This window comes from Crocodylus siamensis, chromosome 14, assembly GCF_052110815.1.
Source record: "Crocodylus siamensis isolate JL-2025a chromosome 14, ASM5211081v1, whole genome shotgun sequence".
Lineage (NCBI taxonomy): Eukaryota > Metazoa > Chordata > Crocodylia > Crocodylidae > Crocodylus > Crocodylus siamensis.
This window is the reverse complement of record NC_143408.1, coordinates 25,013,342-25,040,320: the sequence shown is the minus strand read 5'-3', so window position 1 is coordinate 25,040,320 and position 26,979 is coordinate 25,013,342. Positions and strand designations below refer to the sequence as shown.

The window sequence follows — 26,979 nt, the reverse complement described above, 5'->3', positions numbered from 1 at the left end:
ACTCTTGCTTACCGAAAATTTCTCCATTTTTGGCATATTCTGTCACAAGGTACAACATGCTTTTGGTCTCCATCACCTGTTGATGGAGAAATTGCACATTAGTTTAGTTGGGGGAAGGGGAAAAGCGACATAACCACAGATTTTCCAGCCCTTCTCCCCTAATGGAAGTCACTCCGGGGCTCAAAACTACCAACATTTGTATGAGGTCATCGTTTTACCCGGTCTACTAGCCCCAATGACTTCACTAGACCTCCCCACATGCCAAAGTTCGGCCTTGCTATGTCGTCACCTGACCCCCCCACCCCGCTGTCTTTCCTGCTTGGTGCAGGGGGCTGGACTCGTTGACCTTCCAAGGTCCCTTCCGGCCTTACAATCTATGACTCTAGAGGAGATGGGCTCGATTCTTGGCCGCACATAGGAAGAAACGATATCTCCATATCTCAACTGAAATTCTTGTCCTGACAGCTGCCGCTACTTACGTCACTGGGTTTGAGTGACTGCCGTAACAAATTTTTCTCCTGACTTATTTATTGAAGTAGGGTTAGCATCTGGGGACCGGAAAGGGGCCTGGAGCCCCTGCTGCCCTCACTCATCACAGTAGGAAAAAACAATACAATTAAGTGTGCTCATCGTCCCAAATTGGCCAAATTTCACCAAACGCCACAGGCCATGTGATCCCACTCCTACCATAATGCAGTACAGGACAGTTGCACCCCCAACTCTTTCAATTCTATGAGTAATTTTTCTCTTCAGAGATCGATAATCCTGCTGCTACTCGACCAGGCAGTTCTACAAAAACAGCCTGCCCTCTGTTCCAAAATACCGTGAAAATAAAATCACTACATTTCCAACTTTCATGTGAAAGTACTGCACTGCATGTCCTGATCATGAGATAGGAATCAAGACATTGGCTTCCCATGCTAGCTACCCTGGAAGGGACAACTACCTCCATTACCCTGCAGTTTTCCTCCTAAGTGACACCCCCAGCCCACTCTTTTCAAACACTCCCTCAGGACTCATTTCATAAGCAGCAGGATCAAAGAGACTGAAAACCTGTGTTTTCAAATAAAAATAGTCATTTAGGATTTTCCCTCCAGCAGATTATAACAATTTGAATGTCAGTCACATTTTGGACCTAAACTATTTGAATGACCCAAGCATGGCAACTTGTTAAACACACAGATCAACTGAAAAACTTGTGGGTAAGCCTCCTTTCATTTTGAATTTCCTGTCTTTTATTTATTTACCACCTTGAAAACTATGGCACTACTTTCTTGTAAAATAACTGTTTTTAGGGAAATGTATTTAAAAAGCCCAAAGGAAACCAACTGTTAACAGAGAGTTATAAAAACATGCAATCCCCAGGAGGGCTGCAGAGAGCACACAATGGCTGATCCTCAGACGGTCCTACCCTGGCTGCATTCTTATTTAATTTAAGGCTCGGTGCGCATGATGACTGCAAATATTCTGGGCTGCAATACAAGCTGGCTTTGAGAGGCAGTACCTGGACACAGAGGACATCAATATTCTCTGCATTATGAATACAAGAGTCCGGACCTAATCGAGCCTTCTGATGCAGCCCTGCCCCTTTACCCAGTACCGAGTCAAAAATGTCCTGACCCCCAGACAGACAGCCAAGACTCCTCCTGTGCATACAGTGAAGTGATGGGATCATTACAGACAGACTAGAAAGCTCCAATGTGGGAGATGCCTTTTTTTTTTTTTTTATAAATATACTCTTAGTGAGTGTTCCTTTGATGTGCCCATCCCTATAATATTCAGGGGGTAAAAACAATAAACATCACATTTGTCTTGACGTGCCTCTACTTACCTCCACTCCAGAATTGTTCTTGCCTCCTCTTAAATTTTGTTTGTCATCCGCTTAAGAAAGATCACAGTCAATCTTACTTAAGGGAGTTAACAATTCTGTCCTTAACATTTGCCTCTACTCTATGAATCACCAGTTGATTTATAAGGAAGTGCTAGACTCTTTCCTGTAACATGAAATTAAAGCTGAACACGACTTCGCTAAATCAAGCCCTTTGTCTTTAAGGAGTGGAATAATCCTGTCACTGCAAGTCTGATCTTTACAGGAGCGAGCTCACTGCCAGGGGAAGGGTGTAGGATCAGAGCCCCTCCACCCTGGTTTGAATGCAAAGGGGTTTTCTTGCCTTTGTATTCTTTTATTGCAGCACCTAGAAGGCTTGGAATTAAATGCTCCCTGCATTTCTAATCCAAATGAGATTTTCATTCTTCTTTAGAATCAGGAAATGCTGTGCTTAGAAGCCCTCCTGACATACTTGGTGGACAAAGCACAACTTTTAGCCAACTTTCGGGAGAAGAGTGTGAGAAGAGACACAAAAAAGTCACAGGATTGCCCTGGGCACATACAGGACAGGCTCTCAGGGGCTAGAATGAAAATGCCCTACGAGCTACGCCTGACCTTGAAGCTCTTTAATAGGAGCCAAAAATTAGCAGTGTACGGGCTGAATGGCGCTTTGCTCCTTATGAAGGATGCCAGTGGCCACAACCATGATGCTCTGCACACTCAGCCCAGCACTCACAGACCTGCAGAGATCGATGCATCCATTCCTGCCCAAAAATGTTGTTGCCCAAAGCCAACTTTCAGCAACAACAGTTTGCAACCCTCCTCTGGATTTCAGAGGGCGTTTGGCCAGGAAGGGGGAGTACCCAATCCCAAGTTAAAGAATAACATTTAGCAAATGCAACTCAAGAATTTGCTATTCATAACTAGAATGACAAATAAGGCTATTCTCCAAAGAGATCCAATTTCTCTGGGTCCTGGTCTTTTGGTTGTCTTGAGGACTGCAGAAACCACGAAGGAATCTGGTGTTGTGTGGGTGTAAACGGCTCCACGCTCTTGGACTATGGGATTGATTCTTCCATTTTGTTCTTTTCGTGGCTGCTGGCAAAACTGCTGACGTCAGGCACCAAATCTGAGGCTGCTTCTAGGATGCCCTCTTTAATTGGCAATGTTATTCTTGCAGGACTGGAGGAATGCAGTACATAGAAGGAAAAAAAATAAATAAAAAAATCTCACGGGCTCTTTTTTTCATTTCAGAGATTTCAACAGGCTTCTGCTCTCCCAGACAGCAGCTCTTGGAAAACTCTGAAGGCATAAGAGGTCAGAGTACAGGAACCAGCTAGGCTGCTTCAGCAAGCCAAAAGCAGTGACAAGCCTTTTGAAGGAGAATGATGTTTAAGAGTCTCAAGATCTTCCTGTTCCTCTTCTCCCCCTGGTTCAGTTTTCCTTTGAAATGCATGCAAAATAAATAGCGCAACCTGCATTTTCTTGAGTAGCAATAGGGGAACCAACTGCTGGATGTCCCAAAGGACATCTCCAGTATGTCCAGTAGGGTCAAGGTGGACATCGTAAGGATAAGGCTGGTTCTGGTAAGGTTGGCTAGGCCATTGCCAAGCCTGAGGCACGGGAGTCAGAGTTATGAAGAGGCAGTCTTGGTTGACTCTGAAGCACCTTCCCGTGACGTGTGTGACTGGAGGGAAGGTTCCTTGTTAGATGTCAAAAAAAGAAAGCCAGAGCCGAGGTAACAGGTAGGATACAAGAAGTAACCTTCTTCCAACTTGGAAGTAGCATAGTGCCTTAGCACAGTATCGCTGGTGCCAAGGACAGTGATGGAGACCTAGCAAACTCTCTTAACATCAACTTACTTGGAACCATTAAGGTTTTCATTGTCAGGACTGATCACGTTATCTGTTTAGGTGCTAATGCCAATGGTCACAAGTATTAACAGATGTTGGCACCTTGCTCTGCCGGCATCAGTTGTGCCTATTAGCAAGCAGGCTTAGTACTCTGTTCCTAAGAAAAGTGCAAGTTGTTGAGTTTCTTCTTGCGCAAAGAGGCAGATCAGTGCTGGGGGCTGTGTCTAGTCTGGTGCTCACATTTCCCGAGCCTCGGTGTGACAGCGGTACCAGTTCTTGATGTCATGGTGGTAAAGTCAGTATCAAAAGTAGCTTTTGATGGTCCCCATTTCTTGCCTGATAGTACCATGTCAGGCACTGCCTGCCTGCTCCCTAAGGCACTGGGACCTGGAAAGCTGAGGAGCAAGGTTGTTCAACAACCTTCAGCCCAAGTCCCCGAACTTCCCATCCTAGCTGAAAAGGGAGGTTGGCACATGGCTTTCCTGAAGACAAAAAATACCAACAGCTGTAACTTTCTCTATGCAACAAACATGTCTCAGGATGGATCAGATTTGAATACCGATGGCTCTAAACCTATGTTTGTGCTGCAAAGAGCCTCAGAAAAAAATCAAAGTTTAAAATTGTGAAATTTTGGGGGCAAAAATATAGAAAAATGGAAAAAGATGGCTACAGCCACTTCTTTCTTTTTTTTAACATGCCTTTTGATAGGGGACACAGGGATGCTACAACGCAAATATTTCGAACTTGTACGCCAGGAGCACGTGCATCCAGAGGACGACGAACTCGGATGGAATGCAAACTATATATAAAGGTGCCTTAATGCCACTGGTTACACCTGATGCTTGTACACCCTTGTCATAAAGTACCTGCAGAGCCACTTGCACTATATCCTACTCTGTACCTGAAGTCAGAGCAGATGCACGCAGAATGGCAAGCTTGAAAGCAGTTACCAGATACTTGCCCTTTGACCAAGTACTACACTGTGCTTTTACAATCTCCCTGCGTTAGCTGCTGCATGCAACTATAGGGAGCTAGAAGCAGCATAAAGAAGCCATGCCTCCAGGTGGGGTGCAATTTAATACTGGCACTTATCAAGAGTATACCACATTTCTTCAGAGCACTCTTTTCTTCAGCTTATTCCCCGCAAGTTCCTCCCTCTCTCCTTCCCACTTAACGAATTCTCCTCACTGCACACATGGAGAGCTCAGAAGTGTTATTAGATTTAAGAGCCAGGGGACAACTAACAAACCAAAGGCCTACAGGAAGATGGAGCTCCTTCATCCAGGGGAGAATGTCCACGTGAAAAGCCAATTATATGTAACACACCGATGATGAAAGAGGGTGCTGGGATTCCTACGACTAGTACTCCAAGCCCTTCTTGGAAGACACAAGCTTCAAATCAGTCTCCTGCTAGCAGACAAACATCTAGTAATCTATGGACCCAATCTACTCTGTCTTCTCTCATTCTCAGAGACTCTCTCAACTTGTGGGCTTCTGTGGAGATGGATTTCTCTACTACTCTCTCTGCCCATGCTTTGATTTTTAGTAGTCCACCTCCCACGTGACTAAATCCAGGCCACCTCTACTGCTGCTCAGAGAAGAAAGACATGAGAATACCTATCGGGGAAGTTGCCCTTACAAGTCACTAGTGATTTGGGATCGATTCTGATCCAGACTAGGGGGAAATAACCAACAAATCTAACTAGTCCCTAAAGACGAAATACTGCATGCCTTGAAATTCTTGCCACATCAGACTAGGCGCCAATGACATGCTGACACCTGAAACACACTCAGGAGTATCTCTAACCTTGATTACAATGGGTAAGCGTGTTTGCTCAAGAACAAAGCAAGACATTTTGAAACCGAATGCCCCTTCTCACCTTTTCATGCCAAGGTCTGTTAGATTATCCAGACGTTGTCAGATGACTGAAGGGCAGATTCACCTTTATGTCTGAAATTATCTGATTTTCTGTGGTTTAGCAAGCCCTACACATCTGTTAACAGCAGTTAACAGATATAAAGTTGCAAGACAGAATGACACCAACAGATATCCAAACAATTTCTGCAGACAGGCCAAAGGCTTTGAGACTCATTGTGTATATCCAAATGTCAGGATAGGACTTTGAAACATGAAGATTTAAATCACTGTCATCCCACCTGGTGTAATTAGTTATATCAGTGGAGACTGGGAGTAAAAGGCTACCAGACAGGAATGGCAGCATCTTCCACCCACTTTATGATGATGTGACTTTACCAAGTACAAGACAAGTAACTGGGATCCTGCTGTTTAGAGGGACTGGATGGGTCAGTGGAGGTGGTTATAAAACTTTCTTCTGTTGATGGCCAGTGTGGTTTGAGGGTTGTTATCTGTTGGCAACTCAGTACTTTATACTACAGAAGACTGGTGGTCTCAGTGGGCAAGCGCTTACACCACCACCACCACAGCATTCGACATCACTGCAGGTAGTTTCAGCAAAACAAGCCAAGAACTCAATGAAGCCATGGAAAGTGGCCTCTGAACTCAGCGTGTGCACAGCAGCAATGCCATGGGCTCAGTTCCTGATGATAAGGTAACTACTCTGCAAAGCTGCAGGAGGTTTCAGTCACTAGGTATCGCAGTCTCTTATCTTTCACTATCACTAAATTACATCTTAACTTTTTCAAAAGAAGAATGCAGGCATCTTCAGGGTTCTGCAGCACACAGGCCAAATGTGGTTGAGAAGCTGCATATGCAACAGTGATTGCAGAATGACTAAAGAAAACCATAGCCACAGAAATTCACCCACCTAAAAGCTGAACATGAAAAAGCAGCCCCCAAAAACATCGCTGACATATAGGACTGGACACCGATAAAGGCTTTGCACAAGAACACATGGAGGAAGAGAGAAGAAGGAGAGCAGCAGGTAACTGTACCTGATAGAGCTTTATAATGTGGGGGTGGTCGAGCATTTTCATTATCTGCACTTCTCGATAGATTTTCTCCAGATTAACGGCATCCAGCTGGGATTTGTCAATGATTTTTATTGCCACCTGAAGCCAAGAGAAAAAAAAATAGGCTGTAATTTTTTTTTTTTAAATCAACTTTCTCGCTACTGGTTTACTTCACATTTGAAACAGAGCACCAACATTTCTAGCTCATGGCAGGTTGTTCTGTTACTGCAGAAATTCTAAGGTACAGCAAATGTGTGTGTTAAACAAAATGTTAATAAAAGGAAGGGAAATAAATGAATGCTCCTGGCAACCCAGAAGCATCAATGTCACACAAGATCTCTGAATCTGCCCCCTGTTCCTACCAATTAGGGACAGGTTTTCAAAGGTCGATGTCAGTGGGTCTTAGGAGCCTACCAGACAGCTGCTTTAAAAAAAAAAAAATTCATGAGGCACCTCTCTGCATCAGTATCTACCTGAAGACCACTCTGAATATAATTTGTGAATGGATACTGCTATCTTAAAAATAAAAAGCCGATATCTGCATTTCAGAAATGGTTATTGAGCACATGCAGCAACTTCTTCCTGCCGTTTCATGGGTCATGCCACGAGAGCCTGCATTTTGACACATGCAAGAAAAGTCCCCATGAAAATGTTTGGCACAAAAAACAGTGCAAAGTTTATTTCTACACAACCCAGGAGTTTCAGGTAATCACTGCTGGTCAGAGGCTGAACACAGCCTTCCTGTATTTATTTACAACAGAAGAGGTACATATTTATACACTTCAACAACATAGTAAAAGGGCACTTCCAAAAGGAGTGGCTGGGGTCTTTCAGCCAACCAGAAACGGCCTCATCAAGGTTTCTCTCTTGTGGTCCATTTTTATAGCTTCTTTAAACAAGACTAGTATTGTTTTGATTGACAATGGGCCATAAGAACAATTATAAGTGGCTTCCTTTGAGTCAGACTGTCAGATAGCACAGGTTCATGGAGATTTTATAAGACTTCCTATTAATGAGACTATTAAAGTGATTTTTAAACAAATCGGGGGGGGGGAACTTTCTTCCCATTTGGACTGTAACAAACCCCTTATGTTTCATGTTTTAAAGCATGGAAACCAGGAACTGGAACGGACTAGAAACTGAAGTGGGAACGACTGGTCTATTTTCACCGTGCAATCAACTGACATACAGAAAAGTACCCCCAAAAATATATGTTAAAGACGCGTAGCTTCTAAGCCCCCCGTTTTAGCTCTTAGATACCAGTGTTTTCAAAAACAACCCTGATTTGTTATTTTGGGGGAGTCAGTGTACTTTCTGGCTTGAGGATGGGCCCAAAGTCAGGAAGCTCCAATCTCTAATTTCAGCCCTTTCAGAAACTCATTGGGTAGCTGTGGTCCAAGTCCACCACTTGTCATACAAGTGAGAGGAAGGGGAGCGTTACAAAGGGAGCCTAACCAAATGTGTTTCTCAAGCTATCTACCAAAGACAGAGATACAAGCCCATGACTAGGCAGTTCCAAGAATCTGTGAACTTGACAGGGAGTACAGGGGATCCCTCTGCCCGGGACAACTGAGACGCCACCACAATCAAAATACCATTAGCAAAACCAAGACGGTATTTTCATTCACTTAAAATGGCAGTAGAATTAGGTTTTCTACCCTTCACTCGGAATGCACTGAAGTCAGCGAGGTCAGGATTTCATCCGTAAGTAAAATTTAAACTGAACTTCTTGGCTCAGTGAGCGCAATCAAAACATGCCTTACTAATGCAGCCTGTAATGGTACATATTTTTATTTTAACTGTGATTAATGTTCTGTACATAAAAAAATGGCAGTAATTAGCCTGTTGAGGAACAGGGATGTTCTCCAGGGATACTTCTGTCAATTAGAGTCCAAATAATTTAGAAGAGAGATCTGGTTCCTTCCGACTTTATTTTAGTCCATATCAGAGAACTAAGCTGCACAGGGCTATAAGAAAGGGATTCCCCATTTTGTTTTAAACAGAAAGTTTAAAAAAAAAAAAAAAAAGGAAATAACATGATAGTTAAAGAATGCATGAGAAAACAGGACTGAAAAAAAATATTAAATCAATCAGTGGTATGCCCTCGCCTTGAATACTATGTTAAGAATGCAGGGAGAGGCAACAAAAAACCACCACGGTCGTGCAAAAACGCACATATGAAAAGACTGGGTCCATTTTGATAAAATATCAGATAGGTTTATGACCAATGAACAACGTGCAAAAGGGAGATCGTTTCTGCTGTTCAAAGCCCTCCATGGAGTCGGGCCTGATGCCTTGAGAAATTGCTTCTGCCGCAATACATCATGACCCAACTACAGCTGTATTCCACAGAAACTGTGACACTGGGAAACTATGGGGGCCAGCTGGCAGGCAGAGGAGACCAAATCTGCAGAAGGACCTTGTTATCTGAATAAGGATGCTTAAGGGCTTCATTGCAGTCAGAACCACTGTGCTAGCTTGTTTTGGCTTTTCTTTGATAACCCCATCACATGTACACACACCTGCCCTCACCACCCGCCCACAGAAAAAGACAGAAATAAAGCAAAAACACCATGAACCGATGAAGTGATTTAGCTTTTTGAGTGGGGGGAGACAGCGAGCCTTATTTCTATTTTTAAAGACCGTTTGTGCTCAGTTGTTGCCTGGCGGAGATGGCATACGAGCACAGGCTGCGAGAGATGGGCTTGAACAGAAGCACTATTTTGATCTCTCATTGGGGGCTTACCATTGCTGTCAAACCCAAAGGTAAATGAAACAATTCATGGCCTTTGAAAAACTGAATCATCTGGAACTCCTTGCCAAAAATCAGAATGGAGTCCAAGAGCTTGGTGTAATTAAAAAAAAAAAAAGGCAATGAAATATTCATATGAACTCTGACAGCCATTATCATTAGATGGGGCAGAAGGTCCATCAAGGAACATGGACCCAGGCTTCAGAACATATTCCCACTATTACAGAAAAGGTTTGTCCATACTGTTCCACTTCTGGAATTCTGGATTTTTCCTCTAAAAACATAGGGAAACAGCCACTGCTGGAGACATGACACTCTTTAAACCTCCCCAGGTTGAATGCAAGTATGCCAACCTCCTCCTGCATCTCACTGCAGTGCCCTACCGCCTCACCAACCCAGCCAGCCTTGTTTGGCTGCTCGGCCACTTCTTCCACATGCACCGGGGATGCTTCTTCCTCAACAGCCCGTAAGCACCGACTGCTCCCCCCGAATACGTTTCCACGATGCTTCTGCAGGGAAGGATAAGAAGACTCAAGTCCCAATTCCACTGCGAGGCCCATGGAAAGGAGTAACCGATAGCAAGGAAGACAGCTGCTTGGGATTGCTGATCTCTGTTTTCATCTTGTAATTCAAAAACAAAATAGAAGCGATGCAAATCTAAACACGTATGCAGCCAGTCCACATAGCCACGTGTTCCCATTTATGTTACCTTTACCCGCCCCTTCTCCCATCCCTCCAGTGGTTCATTATGTTGGATTGCCTTAAATTAGACCCTGAGCCCGAATGATGTTTATACGTGCAAGCTGGCCCCCTGCTCCAAGCACAAAGGAGGAAGATGAAAGGAAATTCATTCCAATTCCATCCAAGTCAAACACAACTGCCTAAGTCTGAAATTAAGCACCCATGTCCATCCTTGCCAAAACAGGGCCTAGGCTGCGCTCGACGCTACTTGCCTCTGCTTTCGGCAGTTCACTTTTTTGTCATCTGTGATCTCAGAGAGGCAAGCAACTCCCCTCTCCGGGATGATTAAAGCCCACATGGGAACAGGGGATGCAAACACACATTCGGACGCTTACAAACAAAACTGGAACACAAATCCAGAAGCTTCGGACTCCTTCCTCCTCCCTTTCTCTTTACCGCTCAGGAAACTTGACAGCTGCTCAAGTTTTATGCAAGCACAAGCTACTAAGGCTATAAAATGAGTTTCTTAGGAAATTGCAAGACATTAAGGCAACCGAAAAACAAACATTTAAATAAACCCTAATCCCTAAATACACAGTAGGCAAAGGTTACTGAAAAAAAATGGAGGCTGGGGGGGAGGAGGTGGAGGAGTAACCTTTGCGGGTCAGATTTCCTCCCTACTTCCTCTCATTTGCTTTCTACCGGCTCACTGCAAAAGCAGCAGCAGCCAGAAGCACGCCTGGCCTTTCTGAACAGGAGCAGGTGTGGGCTGGGTGCAGTGCTGTTATCTCAGATACCTCCAGCCCAATACGATTTCACTGACACCCTCCTCTCCCCAAGTTAGTCAGGACTGTTCTTATTATTTCACTCACCACTAGCTTTCTAAGAGAGGAGGGGTGTCTTAGATAAGACACAGTTTGTGTTCAAATTTCTTAGCAATACAAATCCCAAACGTGCACTCACCAGGAAAATTTAATGCAAGAATCCAACCGTCATTGCTGGTCACTTTTTAGTGTTGCCATTGTCTGCTCTTCAACAGGAGTCTAATCCATGCAGGCTTGCTCTGGAGGGGGCAGCTCGTCTCTCCCACTGCCCTCTTGGGCTCCCCATGGGTTTTTACCTTGTCTTAAGCAACTGCACAGTTTTTTCTCACTTCCCTCCTTTCTGAGATTGCTTTAACTGGAGCAGCTTTTATTGCTTCCCTGCAGTTCTCACGTAAAAGAAAACTAATGCACAGAAAAGGCCCACAACCAAGTTGTGCAAAGCCTCTGAGGGAAGGAGATGGTGCTTAGGGCTGACGCAGAAAAGGAAGCCAGTGAAGGGCGGTGGAAAGCAGGAGAATGAGCAAGGAGGCTTTTGGCAGCCTTTTAAGACACCCTGGAGGAGGCAGGAACAGAGCTGTTCCTTGCTTCAGCCTGTGCCTTGTGCAACCCTGAGCTCTTGCTTCATCTTTATCAATTCATCCCAACTGCTGTCATGTCATGAATGCAAACTTCTGCGTTTTAGTTTCCATCCCTCCCTTCTCCCTGCCCCAGGAAAAGTCTCTCAGACTTGCAGTTACAAGTTGCTGAACCAAAGCTGGTTCAGCTGTTTGGCTGGGAAAAAAATAATGAACTTAAGAGCGTACACGCTCTGCCAGTCCTTCCAACAGGGTTAGCGCTTGCACAGTCGGCTCTTGCGTTTTCATAGTGAAACATTTCTGTTTTTAAATTCATCTGGTACAGTTTCCAGTAAAGAAACATTTCCCTATGGATATCAGGCACAACATTTGGCATTGCACAAGCCACTAGCTAGCTCCCAATGTCAGCAAAAGTGCACTCAGTTCTTTCTTTTTTCAAACCCCCTATTCCTCTAAGCTCTTGATAAACTGAACATTTACCAAGGCAGAGAGACAAACTGTAAAACAGCTTCTATTTTCCAGCAATAATTTCTTCATCAATTAAAACTTTAAAAGATGCTCCTTGTGTGTTCTCCATTAGGTTTATAACCATAGTGGTGTCGATTTCAGCCAAAAAAGGGGGAAAGAAACTATGAAAAAAAATTATTATGGAGAGTGGAAGAGGTACTTTTATTTTTTAAACCTATACTGAGTTCCAATGGCTGAAGAGCTTTTGCTCACTGAAAAGCAAGAATTATCACTAGGCTGAAAAAAACCCAAAACGAACCACAGAACGGATTCTTTATGATAGCACAGCACAGAAGTTGGGAAGTGGAGATACAAATCATGCTATAAATATCGATCCCGTTTCACGTTAACATGGTCTCTCTATATCCTACTCAGCTGCATGCATTTAAAAGTCCAACAATGTAACCTGTCTTGAAGACTGGCAAAAAAGCGTGAAAACAACTCCTTCACCTGATGGCCAAACCATTAAACTGGAGCTCCACAGTCCCCACACTATCAAACGCTGCAAAAATTATGTTGCTAAAACTTATTGTTGGTTTAAATACTGTGTAGGTAACTTGCAGACACCTGCGTTCAGTCTGCTTGCAGTGCATCCACATACAGGAGTGGGTCAAAGACCCTGACAAGCCAATGCTTGTTCTGAAATCTGAGGATATCTTCCGAAGAGCTTAATCACCTTAATGAGAGCAAGAATCTCATTTCAGTATTACTCAGCACCGAAAGGCTGTAGATGAGCCTGATTGTCGTACCTCCGTATTTAATCAAGTAAGAGGTAATCCAAACAAAATCAGTGTTGGGCACTTCGGATGTCAATGGCCTTCCAGCTCTCTTTTGAAAATCTAGAGATGAGCTACAGTTCTTTTTAACTGCAAATAATTTAGCTTATGGTGCAATTTAAAAGAACCCTGAATGGGACATGCTTATCAAGAGCCCTCACTCTGCGCAGCTCCCCCGCGACACCTGAAAGCACTTCCTTCCTCTGCTCTAATGCTTATTAGTAACAGACGGCAAAGCTCCAGTTTCAAGTTGTGTTGCCTGCCTTCTTGGGATGAGCTGTCCCTGGGGTTTCCCTCCGCTGGCCTACTGCAATGGCTACACTCTGTCAAGCCTAGACAGAGTCAGCGAGTCATCCTGTCCAAAGGATTTAACTGACTTCCAGCAGCATTCTCCCACCAGCTACATAGATGGGTCAGCAGATAAAGTATGATATCCACAGACTTCTTTCTGGGAAAGGTTGAAATACTGCAAGTTTCAGGATGGCTCATTCACAATGCCAGCTGTCACTCGCCTAGCACTTTGACCCAAAACATAATTCTACAGGTGTGGACGTTTCATTTAGCTTTGTGTTAGCTCACTCGCCTGAATGTCTGAAACAATCCCAAACATGGTACTCTGCTGACCAAGAGTAGCTGCTTTTTGGCAATACAAAGAGTTCAGATCAAATAAAACGTCAATCAAAAATTATTAACGGCTTCTTATTTCTAATGAATCAAGGGACTCTATACAAATACTTATTATAATGAATAGAGTAAAATCCAACGTGCACAAGTGGCAGGATTTTTTCAGAGCAAAAAGTGCAGCAAAACATGTTGGTATCTATATCGTAAGACAGATGGAAGTTTTGTATTAGAATATAACTGAATGCGTAGTTGCAGACAATATATGGCTTTCATTTGAAAGAGAGAAGAGCAGCAGCTGGCTCCCCTGCTCCAATCCTTAAAAACAGATTAGACACCTCAGTCCATTCTGATGCCTTACTTCTCTTTCCTGCCCTTTGCTAGATCTGCAGAAAGTTTAAGAGAAAAAAAAAATCACTGGGAAATATTGTAAAACTGCAAATGTAAATTCTGTCCTGGGCAGAAACCGCTCACTTCCATGTGCAACCTTGGCAGGGTCCCATCAGTGGGGGAGAGGGAAGGGGAGGGGAAGTGTGTTAAAATCTTTTTTTTTTTTTTTTTAATTCAAACCAGATACGTTGCTTCAGACTGGAGCTAACTTTCCTATTTTACATACTTGCACGACAAAGTTTGAATGACGAAATAGTCCCGCTCCATGAAGGATGCACATGCAGCTTGGTAGCTGGTAATGACTAGCCTTCCCAGAGAAATGTCGTAATGCAGCACTAACCTTGTCAAAACAGCACATAAAGGCTTACGTGATGCACAAGTGAATTCTCATTTCTCTAGCATGGCCAACATGTACAAGCCACCACCCAGAGCACACATCCGATTCAGGACAACGATGCAAGTCTCTTGATTCCTGTAGACTGCTCTTGTTCAGGCTACAAATCACATTTGATTGCAGAAGTCATTCCCCCAGTATCACAAGAACTTCAGGATTTAGGGTAACGAGGGGCTTTAAAACAACCTGAAAGGTGACTTCAAAAGGCAAAAAACACTGCTGCATTGCACCCTTATTTTTCTGTTTAGAGAGGTCTAAAAGCTTGAAGGCCTTTTGAAATATTTCTTGCTTTTTAAACTTAGAAATATCAGGTTCACCGTTTCCTACCTTGTTCTCACTGGACGCTTAGAGAATTGGGGTGGGAGCTGCCTTCACCCTGGACAGGAGGGGCAGGCATCTAGCTTTAAAGAGATGTCAAACCAAAGTGCTAGTCTTGGATCTGAACTCTGGTTGCTCCACAACCTTTTAGTTTCCCTTTAGTCCGGATGCTATCCTTCTAGCTCTCCAGCCATCCAGTCTTTCAGAAAAAATGAGCCCTGAAACTACTCACGCACAGAATATTCTGAAAACCCTTCAGGGCCTTATGACACACAGAAAAAAAGCCCCCAGTTTCTCTTATTAGCAGGTGACGTGTGGGTTGCATATGCCAGCCAAAAGCCTGAGGCCCCATCCCTTAACTAGGTTATGCCTAGTATAGTTAACCTGATGCAAATCTCTATTAAAAATGCGCCACATTAGAGTAAAGACTTATTCATGCCTGGACTAAGTCATGCTGGTGCACGCCCATTTTGCAATGCTGCAGCAGTTCTGCATTAAGGGTTTGCACAAAGGCAGGTACATCAGTTCTAGGCTATTTCGGATCAATTTGATCTGGACAGAAACCAAACTGAGAGGCACAGCAAAGGTAGGAAAAAAGGTGCTATCCTTCCACATGCCGAGTAGCACACCGCTATGCATTCAGAAGTATGGTGGACGGCCCAACTCATCTTGTATCCCATCTCCTACAGAAGCCATCACCAGATGCTTCACTAGAAGGTGCAAACCACAACGAACCCACAGTTAGGTACCACATGCCTAGTGGAGAAGTTTTTCCAAGTTCTGGCAGCTGGTGGCTGGCTTATATCCTGAACCCAGAGAACTGATTAGTCAGAAGTGTTTATTCTCCTGCACCAAGCGATTGCTAATGTTACCATGTGCTCATCCTTAGGCAGCTTTCAGACTCAGCCTTTGGGGAGACAGTTCCACGGGTTAGTTATACTTTTAAGTACCGTGGACTCTATTTAAAGTGCATAACCTAGGGATTAATAATAATAAAAAAAACCCAACAGTTTCTGCACTTACCTGAACTCATTGCACACCATGCTCATTAACTGCAGCAGCAGCCTACCCTAAGCTTCTTAGATCTCATTAAGGACCCGTACTTTGTTTCTCAGAATGCCTTTTGCCTCTAACGGCGGCCTCAAAATTGACAAGACCCAGTCAGTGCAGGGCTGCTTCAAAATTGACAGCTCCTGGTCCAAGTTTCACCAAGTATGCACTTAAACAGAGTACAACAGAAGCACAGGTAGGTTACAGGGTAGGCACTGGGGCCTAAGAGTGCCTGTACACTTAACCCAAATGAAGATAAGCGGCATATTCCAGCTGGTGTCTGCTTCCTCTAAGGAAATAGTAAACCAGAGGAGACTGGTTTTTACCTATTATTTTACAGTTCTTGTCACCACTTACTGTCCTCGAAAAGTAAGTAGCTCTAATCTTTCTAAACGTCCCTCTCATGGGCGTTTTTTCTCTGTGTCTCGGCTCTTTTGGTTTCCTCCAGTGGACTTATTTTCGCCTCTGTCCTGAGCATACCATAAGTTGTGCTCTTTGGTGGATACTTCATTAGCCAACTCATCCTCTGATCACAGAAACATCCTGTGATACAACACAGGCCGCATGAAAGGACCTGTTACAAACTTCAGAGCCTAAGAAGTACAGACGATAAGCAGAACAAAAGGTTGCGAATGCAAGGGGCGGCCTCGTCCAACGATCCTGCTCAAGAAGGGCGCTGAACTACCTGCTGTTGTTACAAATGCAACTCCTTCATCCCTGCCAATTTACATTTCTTCCCTCAAGTGCTTAATTACCCATGTTTAAGTGCTGTATTAATATAGTTTCACGTTTAATGCAAAGCTCATTTGCACATCTACCTTCTAGCCTACTTTCCCTTCTAATGCACCCATTCCGGTTCAGTTTGCATTTCACTTTTATCTGGCGCTAGCGATACAGTTTTTGGTTTATGGCTGAGGTTTGCAAGGCACAAATCCGGCGTGCAGGTTCTCAAGCACAGGCCGGATTTTGCACGGCAGTCAGGTCTCAGGTACTCCCCACGTCTGGAGCTCGCTAAAAACTGGACTGGAAAATAAGCTTGGGTTTGCCAGACCTGTTGACTTGCTGGAAGTGAAGACAAAGTGCACAAACAAACGAAGCGACTGCCTCCAGTAAACGGGCAGCCTCAAGGTGCCTAGGCTGCAAGGACGGGAACCCGGTGCATAATGCTGGGAGCCGGGGCCGGAAAACAGAGGAGACTCTCACATCAGGAAAGATTTTTCTAAAATGATTTTTCCAAACGAGTTTGAACAGAAACGGAGTGCAGCATTTCCTGCAGTGCAGACATGCAAGGAAAATGTTGATACAAGCCTCATATAAGCTATGTTTCCTCCACCGCCAGTTTAACGGAGACCAGCTGCCTGTGCAAGGGGGCGATTCGGGGAGCAAAGGACTCCAGGAGACACGAGGACAACAGTCACCCGCTAGCTTGGGGCGGGCTGGAAATCGGAGCGTCTTCCCATCAGGAAGAGCCGCTCAGCCAGCACGCCGCCCGGTTTCTTTTGTGCGGGCCCCAGCGCTGCTAAACCAACTCGTGCCGTGCTCAGGTGGGAGGTCCCTTCGCCCTCACTAAAAAGTTCTGTTCCTCTCCTCCCCGCTCGACCCACCCCACGAGCCGGGCCCCACTTCACCCAGGCGCCCGCCTCTCCCTGCGGGACCAACCCGCGCCCCACATCCATCTCCCCGCTGAAAAGAGGAAACAAAAAACCCAAACCACCCAATTCAATAAGTCTTCAGATGCAAAACTTTGCCACCGCAGAAAACCAAGCCCCGCTGGGGACGGAGGGTGCACAACGGAGAGCCTGCCCCTGCCCCGGGGGGCAGCAACCCCCCGCGTCCCTCCCCAGCGGAGCGACAGCTCCCTCCGGCCACGGGCCAGGGCGCCACCCAGCGCTGCCCCAGCAGACATAGCGACCCCCAACCCTCGGGGCTCCGGCTGCCCCGGGGGCTGGCGCTTCGCCGGCTGCAGGGGACGGCCCGCAGGAGCCCCGGGGCCACTCGGGGGGTGGGGGGGTCGGAGCCGTTGGGGCTGACCTCGCTGCGCGTGATGCGGTGCCGCGCCAGCTTGACCACGGCGAAGTTGCCCTTGCCCAGCGTGCCCTCGATGTCGTAGAAGCCGACGCGCACGGGCCCGGGCCCGCGGGGCAGCAGCGCGGGGGGCCGCCGGGGCTCGGCCATCACCATGCTCGGGGCTCGCGGCGGCGGCGCTCGGCTCGGCTCCCGCGCCCGCTCCGTCTGCGGCGCCCGGCCGCCGCGCGCCCGCCCCGCCCCGCCCCCCGCGTCACGGCGCGCGTCACCGGGGGCGGCGCCTCGCCATGGCAACCGGAGCCCCCGCCGCGGGGCTGTTCCCCCCGCCGGGGCTCCCGGGCTCTTCCCGCCGGGGCTCCCCGCCCCGCCCCGGGGCCCGGGGGGGCACGCCTGCGCCCTCCCCGGGGCTCTGCAGAGGGGGCTTGCACGCGCAGGCGTCCCCCCTCCGGGGCTGGGGCAGAGGGGCCTTGCACACATGCGCCCCCAGGGTTCTGCAGAGGGGCCTTGCACACTTGCTTGCACGCATACACACACACGTTCCCCATCCAGGGCCAGTGCAAAGAGGGCTCGCCCCCTTGCTTGCACGCATCGCCCCCCCCAGAGTTCTGCAAAGGGGGGCTTGCACACTTGCTCGCACACACACACACATCCCACCTCCAGGGCTAGTGCAAAGGAGGCTCGCACCCTTGCTTGCATGCATGCACGCACACACGCACGCACGCATCCCCGCTCCAGGGCTGATGCACAGGCTGCTCACACACTTGCTTGCACACATGCACGCACACACGTCCCCCCCTCCAGGGCTGGTGCAAAGGGGACCTGCACAATTGCTTGCGCACATCCCCCCTTCAGGGCTGGTGTGGAGGGTTCCCTGCCCCGACCACGCTCACGGCACCCAGATGCCGCGCAGGCAGGAGCAGGACACAGGCCACCGGCACACGAGGGTCTTTGGGTAAATCTGATCTCTTTTATTAAACCAATGCCAATAGTTGGAAAAATTCTTTGCAAGCTTTCAGGCACAAACGCCCTTCGTCTGCAGTTGGTGTGCGCTTGTCCTGGATGGAGCGAAGAGTAAAGAAGCCCGAGGCCCTCCCCCACCTCCATGGCCGCCTCTGAGCGCGAACGTTGGCACGGATCCGGTGCGCCAGTGCCTCCGTTGGGAAATCGCTCCTTCGTGGAAGACCCCACGGCCAGAGGAAACGCTACAAGGCCGTCCCGATGGCAGACCTCAAGCACGCGGGTGCCGATGTCGCGAGTAGGGAGGAGCTGGCTGCCGACCAGCTCCAGCGGTGCCGCAACCTCAACCAAGCGGCATCCCGTTTTGAGGTAAAGCATCTCATCCTCGAAGCAGAGGAAGAACGGAGGAAGGGAAAGCAGAGAAATCCTAGCCTACAGCCTGCCCTTCCCTGTAGGAAGACCTGCAATGTCTGCAGCCGGGTCTCTGGCTCGAAGATTGGACTCGCCTCAAGACCCATCTATGAACCACGGCAGAGATCATCCTCGAACCCAGGGACTGCTGACTACGACAAAAGAGCTGTCCTTTACTGGGTGAGACCGCAGGTCCATCTAGCCCAGCTTTTCTTTCCACAGGGGCAGCATCCCTTCAGAGTGAAATCGCATCGGCCTTGGCAGGCAAGGTCCAGGCTAAAGCTGAGGCTGGATCTTCCCCGGGCAGGGCTGCAGTCCCTCGTAGACCGTGTGCACCCACCGCCTGCTCTGCTGAGCAAGTGGAAGTGGGGGTGCCACACAGGTTGGCTCCAGGGAGGGGGTACCCGGCGGCTGAAACACTTCCCAGGACAAGGAAACTCGCATCAGCTTCCCCCACCACCAGCGAGCCGCCTGCAATCATGAGGAACTGAACAAGCTGCTGGGGGGGGGTCTGGCCCCATGTGCAAGCGGTGCTGCTGCCTAAGAAAACTGAGCCACAAAACCAAGGGGAAGTGAGATCTGCACATTTGGACCAAGACTCAGAAACATTCGTAACATAAAAACCCCACATCGCGCAGTAGCAGAAAGCAGATGCTGAAAGGGAGAGTGAACAGGCTGTGGCCCAGGTTGTGTTTTCCCCTTCCTCTCTCACTTGCAGGCTCCAGCATGTAAGATCTAGGAAGCTCTGATTCAGAGGCTGTGTCTGAACTCTGGGGCTCGCTAGCAACTGATGCCCCTTTCCGCCAAGGACAGCAAGCGAGGCGGGAGCGGGGGCCCAGGTGGAAATCATGTCACCACGCTCCAGGCAGGAGGGAGCTTCTTCAAACCCAAAGCAAATGCCATTGCTGAACACCAGGCACGATGCCCATGTGCCCAGGCACAGGGCAAATCTGCAGGCCTAGGCCATACGTGCGAGTCTGGCAGATGAAATGGTTTGGGATCCACTCCCAGAGGAACCAGTCTACCTCGCCTCACAGGGCACTTTCTACTCGGGTAGGAAGGCCATAATCCTCTCCGGTTACATTAACAGCAATGGGGCAAGGCACAGCAAGAACCAGCCCAGCCAGGCAGCTGCTGCCGACTCAAGGGGAAGGGAGGTAAAGCAGGATGGGCATGGGAATCCCACGGCAGTACAGTCAAGCCACAACCTCACAAACTCCAGCTGCTCCAGGGCAACGATGGGGTTGCTAGCAGTGTGCACGGCCCTGCCAAAGATACAGAATGAAAACCATGACCCCATACAGCCGGTATGACCCCCCCACTTACCACTCTGTGAGAGGCTGGATGCAAAAGTTCAAACAACTGGAACAAAATGACATAATTGAAGAAACAATGTGCTGAGCGGGTCCCACCCATCGTAACAGGAAACGAAGACTGGAGGTATTCTTGCTGCCTGCACTTCAGATAAAGCCTGCGGCGCTGACAGTCCTGTGCTTCCACATAGAGATGAAGGTGTTTGGAGAACCTGGTGGAGCAAAGGTGTATTCAGATCTCAATCTACAGCATGTACACCGCTGGCAATGTTATGTCATGGCATTTATCACAGAGATGGACTTTTGTGCTAAAAGTGAGGACCAGGCAGGCGTGCCTCATCATGCAGCGCTCTTCAGGGAATGGTGTCGGTGGTCCTCGATGACCGGTCTGGAGTTCGGTATTATCTGGATGGCATCGGCGTGTTTGGAAAGACACCAGAAGAGCATGATGCACACTTACAGGCCGTATGAGAACGCGTCACTGTGGCAGGCCTGCAATCAAGCTGTCTACATGGTGTATTTCTTGGGCAAATCATTTCACAAAATGCACCAAAACGTTCCCTAGGTTGGGCTGCTGCAATTACAAAGGTATTAGCAGAGCAAGACATTCAAACATTGCATTTTTTTTTTTTTTTTTTTTAAGGTCTTCCATGCAAGGTTTGTTTCAAACTATGCTTCAGCTGTAGAATAGACTTTCGTGACGTATTACTTCCGGCCATTTGCTAAAGTAGTCTATCAGGGTGATGGCATAACGGCCTCAACTGGAACAGTGTTAAATGAACCCATGAAGTCAATCACAAGCTTTTTCCATGCTGAATCAGGAGAAAATGCAGGTTGTAATGGTGATGTGTGGATCACCGAGTGCATCCCTGACTGTTATGGACCTCACGTTTATCTTGGACAGCTGCTGGGCAAGCCAGTTTTGAAATGGCAAAAGCTTTGGTCAGTACCCTAGCACTCCTGCATTACCTTCTGTAATGACTATTCATGTCTCAAACTGCAGATCTGGAGCCAAACTTAGCCAGATCCATGATGACAACACCGAACAGACTGTTCAGTTGCTTTCAGAGAACTTGCTGGAGCTGAGAAAGTCACCCAAAGGGAAACACTTACTTTGTATATAGGCTACAGAAAAATGTGGGGCTTGCCTTTGGACCACAGCTTTAAACTGTGCACAGAGCACACATAAAGCAAAAGGGCTCGGCCAAATAGGAATGCGCATTGCCGGGCAGGCGGTGGGATTGCATAGGAGGAGCACAGGCCAGGAACCAGAAGTGTGACAGCGCTGCGCTCCTCTCGCCTCTTTGTCACCAGATTCCTGCTTGCAAGTAACTGCAGTTCTCACAAGTATGATTTCTGCATTGACCAAAGGAGTATTCAAAGCTTCTTGCTCAACAAATACTGAGAATTACTGACAATGCAACAGTCAAATAATGCCAAATGCCTAGACCCAGCTTAGCTGGTATGTGTTAGGCTGCAGAGCCATTTTTCCCTAGTTGGATGTGTGCTATGTGGGGCACACCAACTTTTTATTGCGGAGGAGCTACAGGCGAAACACAGACACCTTGCTTTTGATATGAACTAGAACAAACCAACAGCCATGAGCTCTATAACTATGGCCAGCAATGGATGCTTAGATGGAGGTTGCTCTAAAATCTTGTGTTACCTGTCAATCACTTAACAAGACCTCTGTGATCCACACACCATCATCACCACATCTTTCCCCAGTTCAGCGTGGAAAAAGTATGTGACTGACTTCATGGGACCATTTAACAATGTCCCCCTTGAGCCCATGATGCCGTGGCCCTGATTGACTATCTCAGCAAATGGCCAGAAGTGCTCACACCACAAGTTGTTGCTGGTACTGCAGTCACTGTCTTCAGCAGAGAAGGAAAACTGAATGTTTGGTAACAGATCACAGACCATCTCCTGAGAGCTGGAAACTTTCCTAACACAGAGGAAAAGCATGCAGAAAAGGTCACTGGTGCCTTGCCCTCAAGCCAGCAGGGAACCTGAACTCTTCAAGAGGCCTCTGACAGAGTTCACAGACAGTGCATGTGGGAGAAAAAGCGTGGGAAGTGTTCACCAGGAACATACAGAGCTGTGGCGGTATGCCATGCTCTGCCTCACTCCAGCCCATCCGTAGCAGAACAGAGATGCTACAGATAATTTATCGATAACCCATTACTTCCTTTTACTTTCCCCAGTATAAGACACCTACCACAGAGGCTGTGTCTGATAGACGTGCTACCAAAGTCAGAGACCACCTGTGTGGACTAGAGAGTTCATTATGCCTGACCCGTGTCGCCACAGGTGACCCTCCTCTCTCAGCCCCTGCCCTCTTCCAGACAGTCAAGGTCAGCCGAAGGGAGCCACAGGCTTACGAAGCCCGTCATTGAGAGGATACAGCTGCAGCCCTTAGACCCATCTGGGTGTGTGGGGTGAAGCAATTTAAGGCAGACTCAGACCAAGAGGATGCCTGATCAGGAAAGAGGAGGGCATGAGCTGATAAAGCACACTGCTGCAATGCACGTCATGCAGCGAAGCATACCCCAGCGGTTAAATCAAACAGTCACTCGGTGCCCAGGCGGCTGTGGGAACAGAAGCACACGGCAGATAAAGGGAAGGTTTGGCCACCTCCTGGATGCTATTTGCAGAATCTTTGCTGTGGGGTTTGATGCTGGGCTGACACGACTGACTCGGCCTGCCTTGGATAGCAGCCGGGTGTTGCTGCTTTATCTCCCCGAAAGCTGCTAGAAGTTCCGGCTCATGACTAATGGACGGCTCCGCTTAGTCAGACTGCCACCCTCTCCGATGACTGATGCGAGCTAACTATAGCCCCGCTCCAGAGAAACATGCTGCCAGCCAGGCCTTTCACTCTGTCTAGCTCAGACTTCCCTTTCTCCTTCCTGCACTTTCCGATGAATGAAGAACTGCAGCATCCTAAACCGGTTCTCTCTGATGAATTCTCTTCCACTACAAAACACCCAGCAGGCTAAAGATTGCAAAACACTTACCCTAAGGTTCAGACCAAACATTGCCCAATAGGTGTTCTAGGTCAGAGAATCTGCTTGGTTATATATGTAGATACGTTTGGGTAGCAAAGGATTTCAGTGGCCTCTTTCCTACTTTTATCACTGCAAAACCTTAATAAATGTGCCCCAAATCAAGTATTCGGTAAGTTAGATTGTGTGCTTGCAACAGGAACCTTCACTTGCATAAAACTCATGATGCAGCAAGGGACAATTTTGTGTTGATGAACAGGCTAAAAGTAAATGCCTTCAAATCACATTCAAGGAAAAAAATGCAACCGAGAAAGCATCTCCCCGCCGTTTCTGTTTGCCACCCTTTACTAACTTGTCTTCTTCATGCAGAATGAGACAAGTGCTTTTAAGAGGTATTTTTTTACATTTGGAGTAATCTCCAACAAAATGCTGAGCAACTGTTCACAGGAGTCCAATAAGGATCCAAAAGCCATAAAACATGGAGCACACGTGCCCTCTAGCGGTCAAGGTTCGTGAATGTTTCCACCCCTCGGAAGATGTATTATCCTAAGGACATCAAGGAAGAATATTCGATTATCTTGTCCTCTGGTCGCTCTCTCCACTCCGCCCCCAATTACAAACATGGGTACGTCCAACCTTGAGAGACCAACTGTTGTACATGAAAAACGTGACGCCCAGGAGGAGTGCGGCTGGCAGGATAAGAGCAGGTAGGCACAGCTCTCCCTAGGTTCAGCACTCCCCCTAAAAGACTTGTCAGCAGCACCAAGCCAGAAGGAAACCGATAAACCCAAAGCCCCTACCTGATCGCCTTTGCCACCCCAACCTACAGTAAGGGGCAGTCAACCATTATCACAGCAGATGCTGCATTCAAGGCTAAAGTCAGAGGACATGCACCACCTCCTTAGCCCTGCAGATGCTTTTTGGTTGCACGTCTGAGGTGGGGTCGGCCAGGAACGGCTCGGGGAATCTGACAGCAGAGCCCGCACACCGCAAGAGGTGGAAGCACCAATGCAGCAACCTTAGCAGGGTGCACACTGGACTGCTCTTCCATCACCATCACATACTGCATTACCAGCCCCACTGTTCAAATGAAAGAAGCTAGCGGGGGCCGGGGGGGCGGGGGGGCTGGGGACAGCCCAGTTAATCAAGGCTGAAAACCACAGTGGGGAGGAGTTTTTAGTCTGGCGCCGTGCTGCAAGCGTAGGAGTGACGGGATGCCGGTGAGGGACCCTCTTGCTAGTCATCAGCTGCACTGATGCGACATCCACCCTGTGGAGCAGTCTCTTCCTGAGCACCGGGGAAGCGTCACTCCTCGATGCTTTAAAATAAGACCGAAATAGCGCATTTTCCAAAGCTCTCGGTGACACGAGTCTTGTGCCGCCCCCAGAGATAGGGACTGTGTGAGCTCATGCTTCCTTCTCATCGTACTTCCGATCATTTTTAGCTTGGCCTTTCTTTGCCGGTGAAACAATCTGGAGCAGATTTTATTTATGCTGCGTTTGCCTGCTCTTGGTGGATCACGTAGATGCACAAGCAAGAAGGTATTTTTAGGCTGATTGGCAGGCTGGCTGGGGCCTGACTCCTTCCAGATGGCGAGGGCTGCTGGTCCAGAGGCAACGGAAAAACCTCCCATCTACTAGAAATGTGTTTGGCTTCAATAAGCGTTTGTTTTGTTCTCGCCCAGCGCCAGTCCAAGATGACAGCGCTCCTGCTCCTACAAGGCGCAGTGCGGAGGTACGCACATGTATCACAGATGCTTAATAGCTTCCAAATGACACTTCCTGTCTTTGACATAAGCACCTGGCCCCCGGATGGTCTCAGACTTGCAGGGCTTGTCTACACCGAGTGGTTTGGCATCCAAACATTTAATGTGGCCCTGCAGCAACAGCTGCGAGACCTCCAGGAGCAGAGGCCTTGACAAGGACGTAGAAATTCATGGATCTGCATTTCTACCAGCGAAATGCCTAGAGCCAGGCTCAGACTGGGACTGCCAAGCTTGCCAGGCAATGGCACTATCCTGTGTGCCACTGCAACCTGCCTCTGGATTATGTCAGGTGAGGGCCTCCTCAGCTCTTGGATCTCCCTCCAGGTGCTGGGGGTTATCGTGAAGCCATCAGCACAGACATCGGGGCAAAGAGAGCTTCTGCCACATAGGGTACAATCCAAGCATCCAACAACATTTAGGGCTGGATCCTGTTCCACCCATTAGGCATCTAAGTGGTACTTGGGTATCTAGGGGCATGTGTCCTCCCCTGAGAACGTGAAACATTTGATGCATCTGTTTTGGAAGCCAACTTCTTTGCCTTAAAATTAAGCTCCAAGAATCAGCAGAGAGGAGGAGGAGGAAGAAGACCTGCCTTGTGTGTGGCAAGTGTTTCAAGGACTTGGGCAGGGTGGAAGAGAATCGCACAGAAACCCCCAGTCAATGGACTAAGTGCCCTTTCTCTTTAAAAGTGACATTTCCCAAGCTCTGATGCTGATCGTCTCTGCCACTCCAACCAACTGTAAGGGGGAGTGAACCACTTATCACAACAGATGCAGCGTTCAAGGAACGGCTGTTTATTACAAGTTGCTACATGACAAACAAAGGCAAAGTTGCTCCGGAAGGAAAAAACATACAACAAAATGGAAAGTAAAAGGTAAAAGGCAGTGTCATTGTTGAAGGCGTTTTTCTCCCTCCATCGATGCAATGGGCAGTTTAGTGCCCAAGTACCGTGGTAATTTCCCAAGTGTTAAATGAAGTACATTAAAAAAAAAGAGAGCAGGAAATGCTGCAAAATGACCTCAATCCTTTGGTTTTCAAACCACACAAAGGCTCAGAAAACACCACACCCCCTAAGCTCCCCGGCCATCCATTTCCAGAGGGTTATGCTAGTATGGCTGATACCACCTCCTCGGTCAGCCAAGGCCACTACATAGAGCATCACATCCCTGTCCCACACGTGCACTGCCATCAGATCAACAAGGGGAGGACCGGCTGTGCACACATTAACAACAGCCCTTTTGGGAAAGCCAGCCTGGTGCGTGCTCAGTTCCCTTGTGAACCTCAAGTGGCCTCCTTTAAGAATTTGGATTAAAAAAAAAATCCATGTTAGAGTAGCTGCTCCTTGCAGAGATCCAGTTCTTAGCACAAATTAAACCAAGAGGGAGAGGATGTGTACGTGCATCATGAGACTGCTTTGCTGTTCTTTGGGTAGGGGGAAAAAAATGTGTTCCTTCTCCAAGATCATGACTGTTGACTTCCAAGCCCAGCACAGCCAGCCAGGAGGATCTGGAGTGGAGGGAACAGAACTAAGGCATGAGCAGAGTGGAACATTATCCAGCCCAGCCGAACATAAACGGAGGGAGCTGGAGAAGTTTAACACTGCAGGCACTTAGGCAGCATTTCAATTCCCGCACAAAGGTTAACCACTTAGAACCAGATTTTGACAGTCAAATAAGCATCCCGACTTGTGGCAGGGCTGATTACCAGGAGGCAAGTACCGCTGACTTCAAACAGGGCATGCAGAGGACTGCGACCGCAGAAAGTCAGGATACTTATTGACTCGCCAAAATAGACCTTTAAGTGCTTGCATCCTTATGCTGAGATATTTGGCTTGAGATCTAGGCTCTTCATTCCTGGAAAAAAACCCAGGAGTCAAAAGGTGCTGATAGGCTGCCTAGAACGAGCACAGGGTCAAGCTGTGGATGAAGCGCACACACATATCCAACTGCTTACCGAAAGACACTAATTGCTATAATGAGTCCCAGGAAGCCAGCCAACACAAG

The 26,979-nt window shown here is 47.7% G+C and overlaps 1 protein-coding gene across 2 annotated transcripts in view; it reads right to left on the bottom strand.

Moving 5' to 3' along the window:
• The window catches only part of SIK2 (salt inducible kinase 2), a 94,414-nt gene extending 76,661 nt beyond the window's left edge, over positions 1-17,753 (bottom strand). Inside the window, exons 1-3 of one of the 2 annotated variants that reach the window (XM_090027149.1) lie at positions 17,532-17,753; positions 6,595-6,711; positions 13-76 (exon numbers count right to left, since the gene is read on the bottom strand). In XM_090027149.1, coding sequence (XP_089883275.1) covers positions 13-76; positions 6,595-6,711; positions 17,532-17,681 — 331 coding nt within the window. In that variant the 5' untranslated portion in view covers positions 17,682-17,753. The remainder of the gene's footprint in view (positions 1-12; positions 77-6,594; positions 6,712-17,531) is intronic. The other variant, XM_090027150.1, reaches the window with a different exon arrangement.
• Positions 17,754-26,979: the final 9,226 nt, after the last annotated feature.